The sequence below is a fragment of the Peromyscus eremicus genome, unplaced genomic scaffold (assembly GCF_949786415.1).
Source record: "Peromyscus eremicus unplaced genomic scaffold, PerEre_H2_v1 PerEre#2#unplaced_105, whole genome shotgun sequence".
Lineage (NCBI taxonomy): Eukaryota > Metazoa > Chordata > Mammalia > Rodentia > Cricetidae > Peromyscus > Peromyscus eremicus.
Window position 1 is genome coordinate 261,868 of NW_026734344.1, and position 14,405 is coordinate 276,272.

The 14,405-nt window shown below is 31.0% G+C and overlaps 1 protein-coding gene across 1 annotated transcript; it reads right to left on the bottom strand.

The window, feature by feature from the left end:
- Positions 1-480: 480 nt before the first annotated feature.
- Positions 481-14,020, bottom strand: LOC131901519 (small ribosomal subunit protein eS17-like). The gene is made up of 3 exons (XM_059252632.1): positions 13,619-14,020; positions 1,426-1,451; positions 481-628 (listed from the first exon to the last, which is right to left on the bottom strand). The coding sequence occupies exons 1-3, from the start codon at positions 14,018-14,020 to the stop codon at positions 481-483; spliced, it is 576 nt and encodes a 191-aa protein (XP_059108615.1).
- Between the last annotated feature and the right edge of the window lie 385 nt (positions 14,021-14,405).

Genomic DNA, 14,405 nt, shown 5'->3' on the forward strand with positions numbered 1-14,405 from the left:
AGTTGAAGGATGGGCCTTTCTACTGGTTGTAAACCAGGGTTGTCTCCCATGTTAAGGAATGTAGCTGGTTAATCCTGAGGAACAAACTTTTACATCTTATCATGGTAATTTTTCATCGGCATGGTTACCATACTACTTATTTTTGGGGTATTTGTGATACAGCCTTATCTTAGCTAAATTCTATTTTGTGAATGTCTCCTAAGAAGTGTAAAGATAACATACCATCAATTCTACTACGACCAATTCTACTCTCCTACAACACAGTTGAGCATTGGAGTGCAGCTTTAAACAGGAAATACTGTTTACAAGCTCATAAAATTAATTCCAGTTGGATTTTAAAGCTTAATGTTAAATGTTGAAAGTGTAGAACTTCTGGAAGATAAGGGACGGACCAGTTCTCTTTGAGTTTGGAAAGCTATGTTCCATAAGAACAACACACACATGGTGCTGGCATTTCACAGTGATGTCAACAAGGACATTTCAAAGTGCAGTCCTGCTCCCAATGCTCTGCACAGATGCAGCCAGCAGAGTGGAGTTATTCAGAAGCTGCCAGCTGCCCCAACAATTGCAAAGACTTTGCAGGACCACGAAGATCCATGCTGGAGCAGGTAGGAAGAGCGGCACCGTGCTGAACAATGCAGGACAAGGCAAGAACAAGCAGAACTCTGCATCTGACCACTTGCTCCCACCCAGCAAGGGACTCAACACACTGACTCCCATTACTCAACTGAGCACTCCTCCCAGTCTGGGGACAGCAGCCCCTCGCTCACCATATTGTGGTGTGGTTTTCCAGCTTGGCCATGCTCTTTGCTCAGCTTGCAGCAGCAACACTCACAGCACAGCAAAAAACAAACAAACAAACAAACAAACAAATAAAACAAAAAACAAAAACAACAACAACAAAAAAAAAACTACTGGAGACAGATTCTCTTCTAAGCCAATTCTGAAGCAGGAGGACAGAAAGACCCTGAAGCAGGAGGCCGGAAAGACCCTGCATAACTTCAGACTGGCAGGTTACCTGAAGCACCTGATTGGCTAATACAGCCTGTGTGACAGAAGCTGCTCCCATAGGGTTACACTGCACTTAAAGACACAGCACAATGATTCCTGATCCTGCCTTACACACTAGACCCAGACCTTTTCTGAACCAGCAAAGATTTGCAATTCAATAGCACTTGACCCTGGCTCTAGTAGCAGACAACCTGATCTTGCTGCTCTCCATAGGCACTCCCCTTCTTCCTCCTGGACACAATGTGGGTAACTAGCTTGTACAACTGACTATACTGTGTGGGGTGGAGATTTCCTGTCATACAGGTGGAAAGATTCCAAGAATATTAACAACTAAAGAGAGATTTAAGCACACAAAAGAAGATGTTTCTTAGGTGGCTTCACACTGAGGTCAGGTGAATTGATTATACTTTTTACCTGCTTGTCACAGGAACTTCAGACAACTAGGGGAAAAAAGCAGGAACTAGATCACAAACAGGATAAATAGGTCTTTCAGCATCAGAAAGCTGGATCATGGCTCTATTGCTTAAGGAGTTTTATTCCTGAAAATCAGAGCAGACTATTGGCAAATTATGTAATAATAAAGAGTAGTCTTCATACATAGTTGAATTCTTAGAGAATGATGGAAATGGGCAGAAGGTGGTTATAAACACCATTGTTAGCCAGCACATCATCTTCAGTGGGCAGGTTAAAAAAATAAAACAACACATCTGTATTATTCAATATTCTCTATATGAACAAGACTGGGAGAATGAATCTTTCCACGTATGTAGAAAGTTGTTTTCTTAGAATGTCTTACAAGCTGTGGTCCAGGTAGTCCAACAATGGCTGCCTACCAATGGAAATTTGAAGAAGCCAGTAGTTGTTCATTCCATGAGGCTTCATGTCTCAGCTGGTCTTCAGTATACACCAAAATACCAAGGAAGAAGGATCTAATGGTGGGAAAGAGATGTACTTGGTAGTCAGTGCTAGGGCAAAGAGGCAAAGAGAGAGAGCTTCCTCCTTCAATATGCTTCATATATAGAAAAGATAGAGAACACAAATAAAGGAAACTTCAGGAAAAAGACACTTAAGAGCACTGTATACTCTGCTCTTAGATGAATGGTTATGATGAACTATATTAACCTCAGAATGAAGCTGCTTTTGCCTCTGAGCAGGCTGGGTCAGTGGAAGACCACAGCTCCTTCCATGAAAGACCTTAGGGAAGTCATTTTAACTATCTCTGGCTGCTGCCTGTCTCAGGGCTGTGACATCACTGTAGAAAATTCCATTGTTCACTTTTTGTAACTTTTAACAAAATGAAATTTTATGAGTGTTGTCCATGCATGTGGCAGTGCACACTACTTAGAGAGGTCAGAAGAAGGCAGTAGATACCTGGGACTGGAGTTACAACAAATTGTTAGCTACCATGTAGGTTCTAGAAATGGAACCTGGGTCCTCTGTTACAACACCCAGTGCTCTTAATTACTGAGCCATGCCTCTAGCCCCTCCTTTTTAAAATTTATTTCCATAAATTGTTTGTCAGAAAATTGGCAGTTAAACTACCTCAGGACCCAGCTATACCACTCTTGGGAATATACCCAAGGAATGCTTAATCTTGCCACTAGGACAAATGCTCAACTATGTTCATAGCAGTATAATTCATAATAGCTATAACCTAGAAACAACCTAGATGACCCTAGCTGAAGAAAATATGGCACATATACACAAAGGAGTACTACTCAGCAGTATAAAAAACAAGGATATCATGAAACTGGGAGGCAAATGGATGGAACTAGCAATTATCATCCTGAGTGAGGTAACCCAGACTCACAAGACAAACATGGTATGTACTCACTCGTAAGTGGATATTAGATGTAAAGCAAAGGATAACCAGACTGCAACCCATAGCTTCAGGGAGGCCAGCAAACTAGGAGGGACACATAGATAGCACAGCAAAGGAGAAATAGATGAGATCTCTGAGCCAACTGAAAGGGGGGGAATGGAGGGCAAAGAATGGGGGATGAGCATATAGGGGAAGAGGAGGTTTGAGCTGGAAAGGGACAGAGTGGGAGAGCAAGGAAAGAGATACCATGATAAATGAAGACATCATGGGAATAGGAAAAAACAGGGTGCTAGGAAAGTTCTCAGGAACCCACATTCAGTCACAAGAAACAAGATGTTGTCTAAGTGATCCTAACAGATATCTGTTTCTTCATCATAAGAGAATGAGATCCTTTTAGTAGTCAAAACTGTTTTCTACAAAGTTAAAGTATCAGAGGGCTTCAAGTGAACCTCTCCAATTTTAGTGGAAGATGCTCCTCACATAACATATTTTCTATTTTAGGCAAAGGAGAGAATGAGTATATAGGATGAGTGATAGCCAGTGATTTCGATTAGAATCTTGTCATTCTTGTTTAATGGAGCATGATATAATTTGTTGGTATGTCTTTATGTCGCATTTTTTCCCCAGGTGTCCCTTCTATGTTTTTAGTTTTATTATCATCTAATTATATGACTGTTTCTCTGGAAAGTGTTTGGCCTTCACCAATTTTGTATAACATGACAGTATGTTTGGAAATTCTGACCTCATAGAACTAGTCTTTTTTGGTAGCCATAAAATAAATATTTGGAATGTGGGATACTTGGGATAATTTGGATTCTCTGAGGAGAAGATACATAAAACATTTTTGCATTTAATATTTGTGGTTTAGAAAAATCATTTTAAATCTTTTTCAGTATTGTATAAGGCTGCAACTGTTGAAGACACTGAAATTTTAAAGACTTTTTAGGGTCATAGTAAAGAACTTTAATGTTTTTATGTAATAAAAACAGACCTTGTTTTGATTTTTTTCTTTTGACACATTCTTTCTATGTAGGCCTGGCTGTCCTGTAAATTACCTGGTGATCAGGCTGACCTTGAACTCAGACAGATCCTCCTGTCTCTGATTCTGAAGTGCTGGAAAGGAAAGCTTACACCAGCATGTTTGGTCTTTATTTAGGTTCTGTGAAACAGTCTCAATATGTGGCCTTGTTGGGCCTAGCACTGCTGAGTAGAGCAGGCTGACATCAGGCACAGAGATTTGTTTGCTTCTGAATCCAGAGCTCTGGAATTCAAATATATGTTGCCATAACTTGCTAGATACTTTTATATGGCTACTAAATGTCAGTGTTGGTTTTGCTTTGAGAAAATATAACAACACATGTGGGCTAAAAATTCGGAGCCTGATTTACTTATTTTGCCACCTGCTGTTTAGCAGGCCAGGGTGACCTTGAACTTTATATTTACCTGAGGATGGCTTTGTCTGGATGCCCTTAGCCCCACACCAGCCACTGTCCGTTTTATGATATATAAATATAAAATATGAAAATGTTGCTCCTTTTTTCATACTGTATAGGTTTTGATTCAGAGATGAAGAATAATATTGTCTTTCATTCTGTCTGTGTTATCTTTGTTTGATTTTTGTCCTTTTCAGCCCATGGCTACACAAATTATTTATAAATTATTTTTATTATTCAGCTTTTCTATTAAAAAGTATATTGCTTTTAGAATTATGTTTTTTTGTATATCTTAGATTTATTATTCTAGACAATTTCATCATGGAGTGAAACCCAGGCAGGGCTCATGCAAGGCAGTGGCTCTTCCACTGTACTGCTTTCTTCCTTAGGACTACTTGTTTGATATGTGAAAATATTTTTTCTTTCTTTCTTTCTTTTTTTCTTTTTCTTGGTTTTTCATGACAGGTTTTCCCTGCATAGTTTTGGTGTCTGTCCTCGATCTTGGTCTGTAGACCAAACTGGCCTTGAACTTACAGATCCACTTGGCTGTGCCTCCTGTGTCCTGGGATTAAAGGCCTGCACCTCATGGCATGAAAATATTTTTTTCTTTGGTACAATCTCAGTAAATAGATCCTGTCCTTTGCTTAATGAATCTTGTGGATTAGTTTTCACTTCATCTACTTTTCTTATATTAAGATAATTGTGATGTTACATGACTTCATTTCCTGGTTTTTAAGGCTTTTTTTCATATATCCTATTTTTGAACAAAGACTCATGCTTTTCTTGTGGATAATATTGAGACTGTGTGTAAGAAAGTGTCTATCATCTTGTTACAAAGCTGAAAAAATGTTGTAGCTAAATTACATTTGCCCTATTTTTAAAATTATAATTAATGATTTAATCAATATATCTGAGCTAGTTTTGCTGGGTGGCTTTCCTGGAATTCATCTACATAGACCAGGCTGGTCTCACACTTGGGGTAATCCTGCTACATTCTGAGAGCTGTGAGTACAGGTGTGTGTACAGTAAACTATCATTTATCTTCCAGTTATTTTCTCCCCTCATAAATGTCTAAATAAATGATTGTGTATTCCAGCAAATGTGAAATCTGCTAATAAATGTAGACAATCATTTGGGTAGATGTTTTTTTTTTTATTCTTCACTTGGTAGTTAGCGTTTTTCAGTTCAATTACTTAAATTCAGGATATGTTTTCAGTCCTATGGAATGTGGAGACATTATGTATGTTTAAGTGAGGTTATAATTATTTTTCTATAACAGAAACAATATACCAGGATTGTCCAGACAAATACAAATTAAGGAATAAAGTTTTCCTGCAGTCCTAGATTATGTTCTTCTAGGCCCCTGAGAACAGGTTGTGCTCCTTGTAGGGAAACTAAGTGCCTTGCTCTGTCACAGCACTTGACCTGCTTAGCCCGTGTGACTCTTAGGATCAGTTTGGTGTTTTCTGTGAACAAAAAATTAAGCATTGCCAGAATCCAAGAGAGCTCTTTGTCTCTAATTCAGCCTAGTAGAACTATGTATTCAATCCTGGTGCTTGTTTATACATTATTACCTTTTTATGTTTATAGCCCACAGCACAAGTAGCCACTCCTGCCCCACATTTTTTCTTAGCACATTTCTTACTAGAAGATAGTAGCTTTAATTTAAGGTTCCCTATGTTTGTACTTTGCCTACATGTATGTCTATGTACCACTTGCATTTCTGGTGCCTATTGAGGCCAGAAGTAGATGTCAGATTCCCTGCAACTAGAATTAAAGATGACTGTGAGTTTTTATGTGGATGCTGGAAGTCAAATTCTTGCCTAGGGTCCTCTTTACTAGCTAGCCTCCCTGGAGTTGTGAGTAGCAGTCTGGTTATCCTTTGATTTATATCTAGTATCCACTTATGAGTGAGTACATACCATGTTTGTCTTTCTGAGTCTGGGTTACCTCACTCAGGATGATATTTTCTAGTTCCATTCATTTGCCTGTAAACCTCATGATGTCAATGTTTTTCTCGGCTGAGTAGTGCTCCATTATGTATATGTACCACATTTTCTTTATCCATTCTTCCATTGAAGGGCATCTAGGTTGTTTACAGGTTTTGGCTTTTACAAATAATGCTGCTATGAACCTTTATCAGATTAGTATTTTCATTTCATTGATATGATTTCTTGGGTTAAATGTGTACATTTTGGATAATAGACTTTCATCAGGTGATAATTTCTGTTTTATTTATATAATTACTTGTGTTCAAAATATACATTTTGGATATTCAACCTTTGCCAATCAGACCTTTTGTTTTTTCTGTTTTCTTGTGTTCCATATGTATATTTTAATATTAGACCTTTATCACATGAGAATTTTTTTATTTAATTTCCTGTGTTCAATAAGTTTATTTTTTATATTAGACCTTTATCAAATGAGAATATTTGTTTTATTTAATATCTTGTGTTCAATATGTATATAATTGATATTAGAATTTTATCAGACAAAAAAATTTATTTTATTTAAATTTCTGTATTCAACAGGTATGTTTGGTATATTAGACTTTATCAGATGAGAATTATGCTTTTATTTAATTTCTTGAGTACAATAAGTATGTTTTTGATATTAGATGAACATCAGATGACAACTTTTGTTTTATTTATTTGATTTCTTGGGTTAAATATGTATATTTTGTATATAAGACATTTATCAGATGACAATTTTTGTTTTATTTATCTAATTATGTTCAATATGTGTATTTTTGATATTAGACCTTCATCAAGTGAAAAGTTTTGTTTAATTTAATTTCCTGTGTTCAATAAGAATATTTTTGATATTTTATATTTATCATATGAGAAATTTTTTTTGCTTTTCTGATTTTTTGTGTTCAATATGTATATTTAGGGTATTCGACCTTTATGGGATGAGAATTTTTGTTTTGTTAATTTGATTTCTTGTATTAAATATGTATGTTTTGAATATTAGACTTTTATCATAAGAAAATTTTTGTTTTATTTATTTAATTATGTTCAGTATGTATGTTTCTGGTATTAGATTTTTATCAGATTTGATGTTTTGTTTATTTATATGATTTCTTGTGTTCAGTGTGTATTTTTTGGTTTTAGACCTTTATCAAACGAGAGTTTGTGTTTTTTTTCATTTATTATGTTTCTTAAATATATTTTTGATATTAGACCTTTATCACATGAGAAATTTTGTTTTCTTTTTCTGATTTCTTGTGTTCAATATGTCTGTATTGGATATTAGACCTTTATCAGATGAGACCTGTTGTTTTGTTTATGTGAATTCTTTTCTATACTATGTGTATTTTGGATAATAGACATTTATCAGATGAAAATTTTTGTTTTATTTATCTCAACATATTCAACATGTCTATTTAGGATATTAAACCTTTATCAGATGAAAATGTTTGTTTAATTTATCTATTATGTTAATATGTATATTTTGGATATTAGACCTTTTCAGATGATAATTTTTTTAAAGATATTAGATATTTATCAAGTGTCAGTTTTGGTTTTATAAGTCTAATTATGGTTCAATATGTATATTTTTGTTATTAGACCTTTATCAGATAAGAATTTTTAGTTTATATATTTGATTTGCTGTGTTCAGTATGTATATTTTGGATATTAGTTCTTTATCAGGTGAGGATTTTTATTATTTAATTTCTTGTGTTCAGTGTGTATATTTTTGATATTAGACCTTTATCAGATGAGAATTTCATTTTATTTATGTGATTTCTTGTGTTCAATATGTATATTTTGGATAATAGACATTTATAAGATGGGAATTTTCCTTTTATCTACCTGTTTTCTTATGTTCAGTATGTATATTTTGGTTATTAGACTTTTATCAGATGGGATTTTTGCTTTATTTATCTAATTACATTACACATGCATATTTTTGATATTAGACATTTATCAGATGTGAATTTTTCTTTTAGTTAATTTCTTGTGTTCAGTATGAATATTTTGCATATTTGTCCTTTCTCAGGTGAGAAATTTTGATTTATTGATCTGATTTCTTGTGTTCAATATTTGTTTTGGATATTAGACCTTTATCAGGTTTGAATTTTAGTTTTCTTATCCTATTTTTCATTTTCAATATTTATATTTTCGATATTAGAACATTACTGGTGAGAATTTTTGTTTTATCTAATTTCCTGTGTTCTACATATATATATTAGATATTAGATATTTATCAGATGAGAATACTTTTTTATCTAATTATGTTCAATATGTATATTTTGGATTTTTCACTTTTATTGGATGAGAATTTTTGTTTTATTCTTATGATATTTTGTGTTCAATGTGTATATTTTTGATATTTAACCTTCATCAAGTGAGAATTTTTGTTTTATGTATCTGATTTCTTGTGTTCAATAAGTATATGTTTGATTTTTGACCTTTATCACATGAGAATTTTTGTTTTTTTTTTCAGATTTCTCTTGTTGCATATGGATATTTTGGATAATAGGCCTTTATCAGATGAAAATTTTTGTTTTATTTACATGATTTCTTGGGATCAATGTGCATATTTTGGATATTAGTCCCTTCTCAGATGAGAATTTTTGTTTTATTTATCTGATTTTTTTATCTTTAATAAGTGTATTTTTGATATTAGACATTTATCAGATGAGAAATTTTGTTTTATTTATTTGATTTCTTTTTTGAATATGCATATTTTGGATACTAGTTATTTATCTGGTGAGAATTTTTGTTTTATCTAATTTCTTGTTTTCAATATGTGTATTTTGAATATTAGACCTGTATCAGATGAGATTATTTATTTTATTCATCTAGTTATGTTCAATATGTCTATTTTCAATATTAGTCCTTTATCAGATGAGAATTTTTGTATTATTTATATGCATTCTCATGTTCAATATGTATATTTTTTACATTTGAATTTCATGTAATGAAAATTTTTGTTTTACTTAATTTCTTGTGTTCAGTACGTATACATTTGATATCACACCCTTATCATATGAGAATTTTCATTGTATTTATCTGATTTGTTGGTTCAATTTGTATATTTTTGATATTAGACTTTTATCTAATGAGAATTTCTGTGTTTTTTCTAGTTATGTTCCCTAATCATATTTTTGATATTAGACATTTATCAGAAGAGGATTTTATTTTATATAATTTCTGGTGTTCAGTATGTATATTTTGGATATTAGACCTTTAACAGATGAGAATGTTTGTTTTAATTATCAGATTTCTTGTGCTCAATAGGCATATTGTTTATATTAGTCCTTTATCAGAAGAGAATTTTTGTTTTATTAATCTATTTTTTGTGTTCAATATGTATAATTAGGGCATTAGACTTTTATCAGATGAGAATATTTGTTGTATTCATATGATTTCTCGTGTTCCATATGATATTTTGGATATTAGACTAGTATCAGATGACAATGTTTTTTATTTAAATTCTAGTGTTCAGTAAGTAATATTTGGATATTCAACATTTATCAGATGAGAAATTTTGTTGATTTATTTGATTTCTTTGCTTGAATATGTATATTTTGGATGTAAGTTCTTGTTCAGGTGAGAAATATTGTTTTATTTAATTTCTTGAGTTCAATATGGATATTTTGGGTATTAAACCTTTATTAGATGAGAATTTTTATATTATTTAACTGATTTCTAGTGTTCAATATGTAATTTTTGGATATTAGACCTGCCGCTGATAATTTTTGTTATTTTTGCAATTTATTGTGATCAATGTGTATATTTCTGATATTAAACTTTTATCAGATGAGAAATTTTGGTTTATTTATCTGATTTATTGTAGTCAATAGGAGTATTTGGATATTAGACTGTTATCAGGTGTGAATTTTTGTTTTATTTAATTACTTGTGTTCAGTATGTGTATTTTTGATATTAGACATAAATCAGATAAGAATTTTCATTTTATTTATCTCATTTTTTGTTCATTATGTATTTTTTCAATATTACACCACTATCAGATGAGAATTTTTGTTTTATTTTTATAATTTCTTGTGTTCAACATGTATATTTTGGATATGAGACCTTTATCAGAACAGAATTTTTTTCAGTTAATTTCTTATGTTTAATAAGTATATTTTTCTTATTAGACCATTATCACATGCGAATTTTGTTTTCTTTTTCTGATTTCTTGTGTTTTTTATGTATATTTTGGATATTAGACCTTTATCAGATGAGAATTTTCCTTTTATTTACCTGATATCTTGTATTCAATATGTATATTTTGAATATTACACTTTTATCAGGTTAGAATTTTTGTTTTATTTAATATCCTGTTCAGTATGTATGATTGGATTTAGACTTTCCTGAGATAATAATTTTTGTTTTAATTAATTTACTGTTTTCAGTAAATTTTTTGATATTAGATTTTTATCAGAAAATAATTGTTCATTTTATTTATCTCATTTCTTGTGTTCAATATGTATATTTTAATATTAGAGCTTTATCAAATTAGAATTGTTTTTTCTGATTTCTTGTGTTCAATATGTATATTTTAGGTATTAAACATTTATCAGATGAGAATTTTTGTTTTATTTGTCTAATTATGTTCCATATTCATATTTTTGATATTAGACCTTTTCAGAACACAATTTGTTTTATTTCTTGTGTTCAACAAGTATATTTTTCATATTAAACCTTTATTACATGAGAATTTTGTTTTGTTCTTCTGATTTCTTATGTTCCATATCTATATTTTGGATATGAGACCTTTATCAGGTTAGAATTTTTGTTTCTTTGATATGATGAGATTTTGTGATTTATTTATACTAGTTTTTGTGTTCAATATGTATGTTTGGATACTTGATCTTTGTCAAGTGAGAAATTTTGCTTTATTGATCTAATTTCTTCTGTTCAACATGGATATTTTTAATATTAAAACTTTAACAGATGAGAATTTTTTGTTTTATTTATCTGATTTCTACTTTCAATTGGTATATTTTTTATATTAGACCTTTATCAGAACAGAATTTTTGTTTTATTTTATTTCTTGTGTTCAATAAGTATATTTTTCATAGTAGACCTTTATAACATGTGAATTTTGTTTTGTTTTTGTGCTTATTTGTATTCTATATGTATATGGTGAATGTTAAGCCTTTATCAGGTGGCAATTTTTGTTTCATTGATCTGATTTCTTGTGTTCAATATGTATATTTTGCATACTAAACCTTTATCAGATGAGAATTTTCATTCGTTTATAGGATTTCTTGTGTTCAATATGAATATTTGGGATATTTGACCTTTTTCAAATCAGAATTTTTGTTTTATTTATCCAATTATATCCCATATGCATATTTTATTATTAGATCTTTATCAGATTAGAATTTTTCTTTTATTTAATTTCTTGTGTACAGTGTATATATATTTTGGATATTAGACCTTTATCAGGTGAGAATTTTAGTTCTTTGTCAGTTGAGAATTTTTATTTAATTAATTTATTGTGTTCAGTATGTATATTTAGGTTATTAGATCTTTATCATATTAGAATTTTTGTTTTGTTTATCTAAATATGTTCAATATGTATATTTTTGATATTAGACATATATCAGATGACAATTTTTGTTGTATTACTCTGATATCTTGTGTTCAGCATGTATATTTTGGATATTAGATCTTTTTTTTTTTTCCCCCGAGACAGGGTTTCTCTGTGTAGCTTTGCGCCTTTCCTGGATCTCGCTCTGTAGACCAGGCTGGCCTTGAACTCACAAAGATCCGCCTGTTTCTGCCTCCCAAGTGCTGGGATTAAAGGTGTGCGCCACCACCGCCTGGCCGGATATTAGATCTTTATCTGATGAGTGTTTTTGTCTTATTGATCTTGTTTCTTCAGTTCAATATGTATATTTTGGATATTAGACCTTTATCAGATGATAATTTTTCTTCTATTTTTCTGGTTTCTTGGGATCAATTTGTATATTTGGATATTAAAACTTTATCAGAATAAAATTTTTCATTTATTTGATTTCTTTGGTTCAATGGGTATATTTTGAATATTCGACTTATATGAGATGAGAATTTTTGTTATATTTATTTTATTTCTTAGATTCAACATGTAAATTTTGGAGATAGACCTTTTTTCGGTGAGAATTTTTTATTTAATTTCTTTGTTCAATATGTATATTTTTGATATTAGACTTTTGTTAGCTGAGAATTTTTGTTTTATTTTATTTCTTGTGTTCAATAACTATATGTTTGATATTTGACATTTATCACATGAGAATTTCATCTTCTTTTTATGATTTCTTGTGTTGAATATGTATATTGTTGATATTACTCCTTTCTCAGATGAGAATTTTAGTTTTATTTTTCTGATTATGTTTAATATATGTATTCTTGGTATTAAACTTTTATTAGATTAGAATTCTTGTTTTATTTAATTTCTTGTGTTCAATAATGATATTGTTGACATTAGACCTTTATCAGGTGAGAATTTTTGTTTTATTTATCTAATTTCTTGTGTTCAATATGTATATTTTTGATATTAGACCTCTATTAGAGGAGAATTTTTGTTTTATTGAACTTCTTGTGTTCAATATGTATATTTTGGATATTAGAATGTTCTCAGAGGGGAAAAAATTGTTTTATTTAAGTTCTTGTGTACAATAAATACATTTTTGATTTTTGACCTTTATCAGATGAGAATTTTTGTTTTATTATCTGATTTTTGGTTGCAATGTATTTTTTTGGTTATTAAACCATTAACAGGTGAGAATTTTAGTTTTATTTATCTGTTTTTTTGTCATCAATGTGTATATTTTGGATATTAGAACTTTAACTGCAGAGAATTTTTCTTTTATTTAATTTTTTGTGTTCAATAAGTATATTTTTGATATTTGACTTTTATCTCATGAGAACTTTGTCCTGTTTATGATTTCCTCTGTTCAATATGTACATTTTGGATATTAGACGATTTTCAGATTAGAATTTTTGTTTGGTTTATCTGAATTCTTGTGTTCAATGTATTGTTTTATATTTGATCTATATCAAATGAGAATTTTTATTTTATTTAATTTCTTGTGTTCAATAATTATATTTTAGTTATTAGACTTTTATCAGATGAGAATTTTTGTTTTATTTGAATTCTTGTGTTCAATATATATATTTTGGATATTAGACTTTTATCAGATAAATTTTTCTGTTTTATTTAATCTCCTATGTTCAATATATGTTATAGTTATTAGACTTTTGTCAGAAGAGAATTTTTTCATTTTCCTATTTATGTTCTATGTGTATATTTTTATCTTAGACCTTTATTAGATGAAAATTTTTGATTTATTTATCTTTTTTGTTGTTGTTGTTTTCAGGTTTATTGAAAACATGACAAAACAGATTCTAACGGCTCCACGCGGTGTTTTAAAATTCATCCCAACTGTAGGCTGAGTAACCTGCAGGTTAGAGAGGCTGCCAAAGTCCAGAAGCTTCAGCATTTCCTTGGTGTCAGGATCTACCTCAATGATCTCCTGATCCAGGCCTGAGACCTCAGGAACATAATTATCTCTCCTTTCTCTCTCTTCTTCCTGCAACTTGATAGAGATACCTCTCACAGGGCCTCTCTGAATCCTCTTCATCAGATGCATGACATAGCCGGCTATCTTGTTGCGGAGTTTCTTGCTGGGGATAATGGCGATCTCCTTGCACACGTGCTTGTTGGTGTGGAAGTCATTAACCAGGCACGTGTAGTACTTCTCGATGATGACCTGGGCCGTCTTCTTCACAGTCTTGGTGCGAACGCGGCCCATGTTGATGGGTCCCGGTAAAAGAGCTGATTTATTTATCTTATTTCTTGGGTTCAACATGTATATTTGGGATATTAGTCCTTTTCAAATGAGAATTTTTGGTTATTTATCTGATTTCTTGTGTTCAATAAGTATATTATTCGATATTAGAACTTTATAAGATAAAAATTTTTATTTTATTTATCTATGTTCAATATGTATATTTTGGATATTAGACCTTTTTCAGATGAAAATTTTTGTTTTATTTATCTGATTTCTTGGGTTCAATATGTATTTTGGATATTAGACCTTAATCAGATGAGTTTTGTTTAATTTCTTATATGCTTCATATGTATATTTTGCATAATAGACTTTTATCAGATGAATGTTTTTGTTTTGTTTATCTAAT

Coding starts and splice junctions, on each gene's coding strand:
- LOC131901519 (XM_059252632.1), bottom strand. CDS start 14,020: ATGGGCCGCGTTCGCACCAAGACTGTGAAGAAGACGGCCCAGGTCATC. Junction 1,452..13,618: donor TTAAAACACCGCGTGGAGCC/GTTAGAATCTGT, acceptor TTTTTCCCCTAG/TTGTCTGAAGTTCCTGTGAC. Junction 629..1,425: donor GAAGTTCCTGTGACAAGCAG/GTAAAAAGTATA, acceptor TGCATTGTTCAG/CACGGTGCCGCTCTTCCTAC.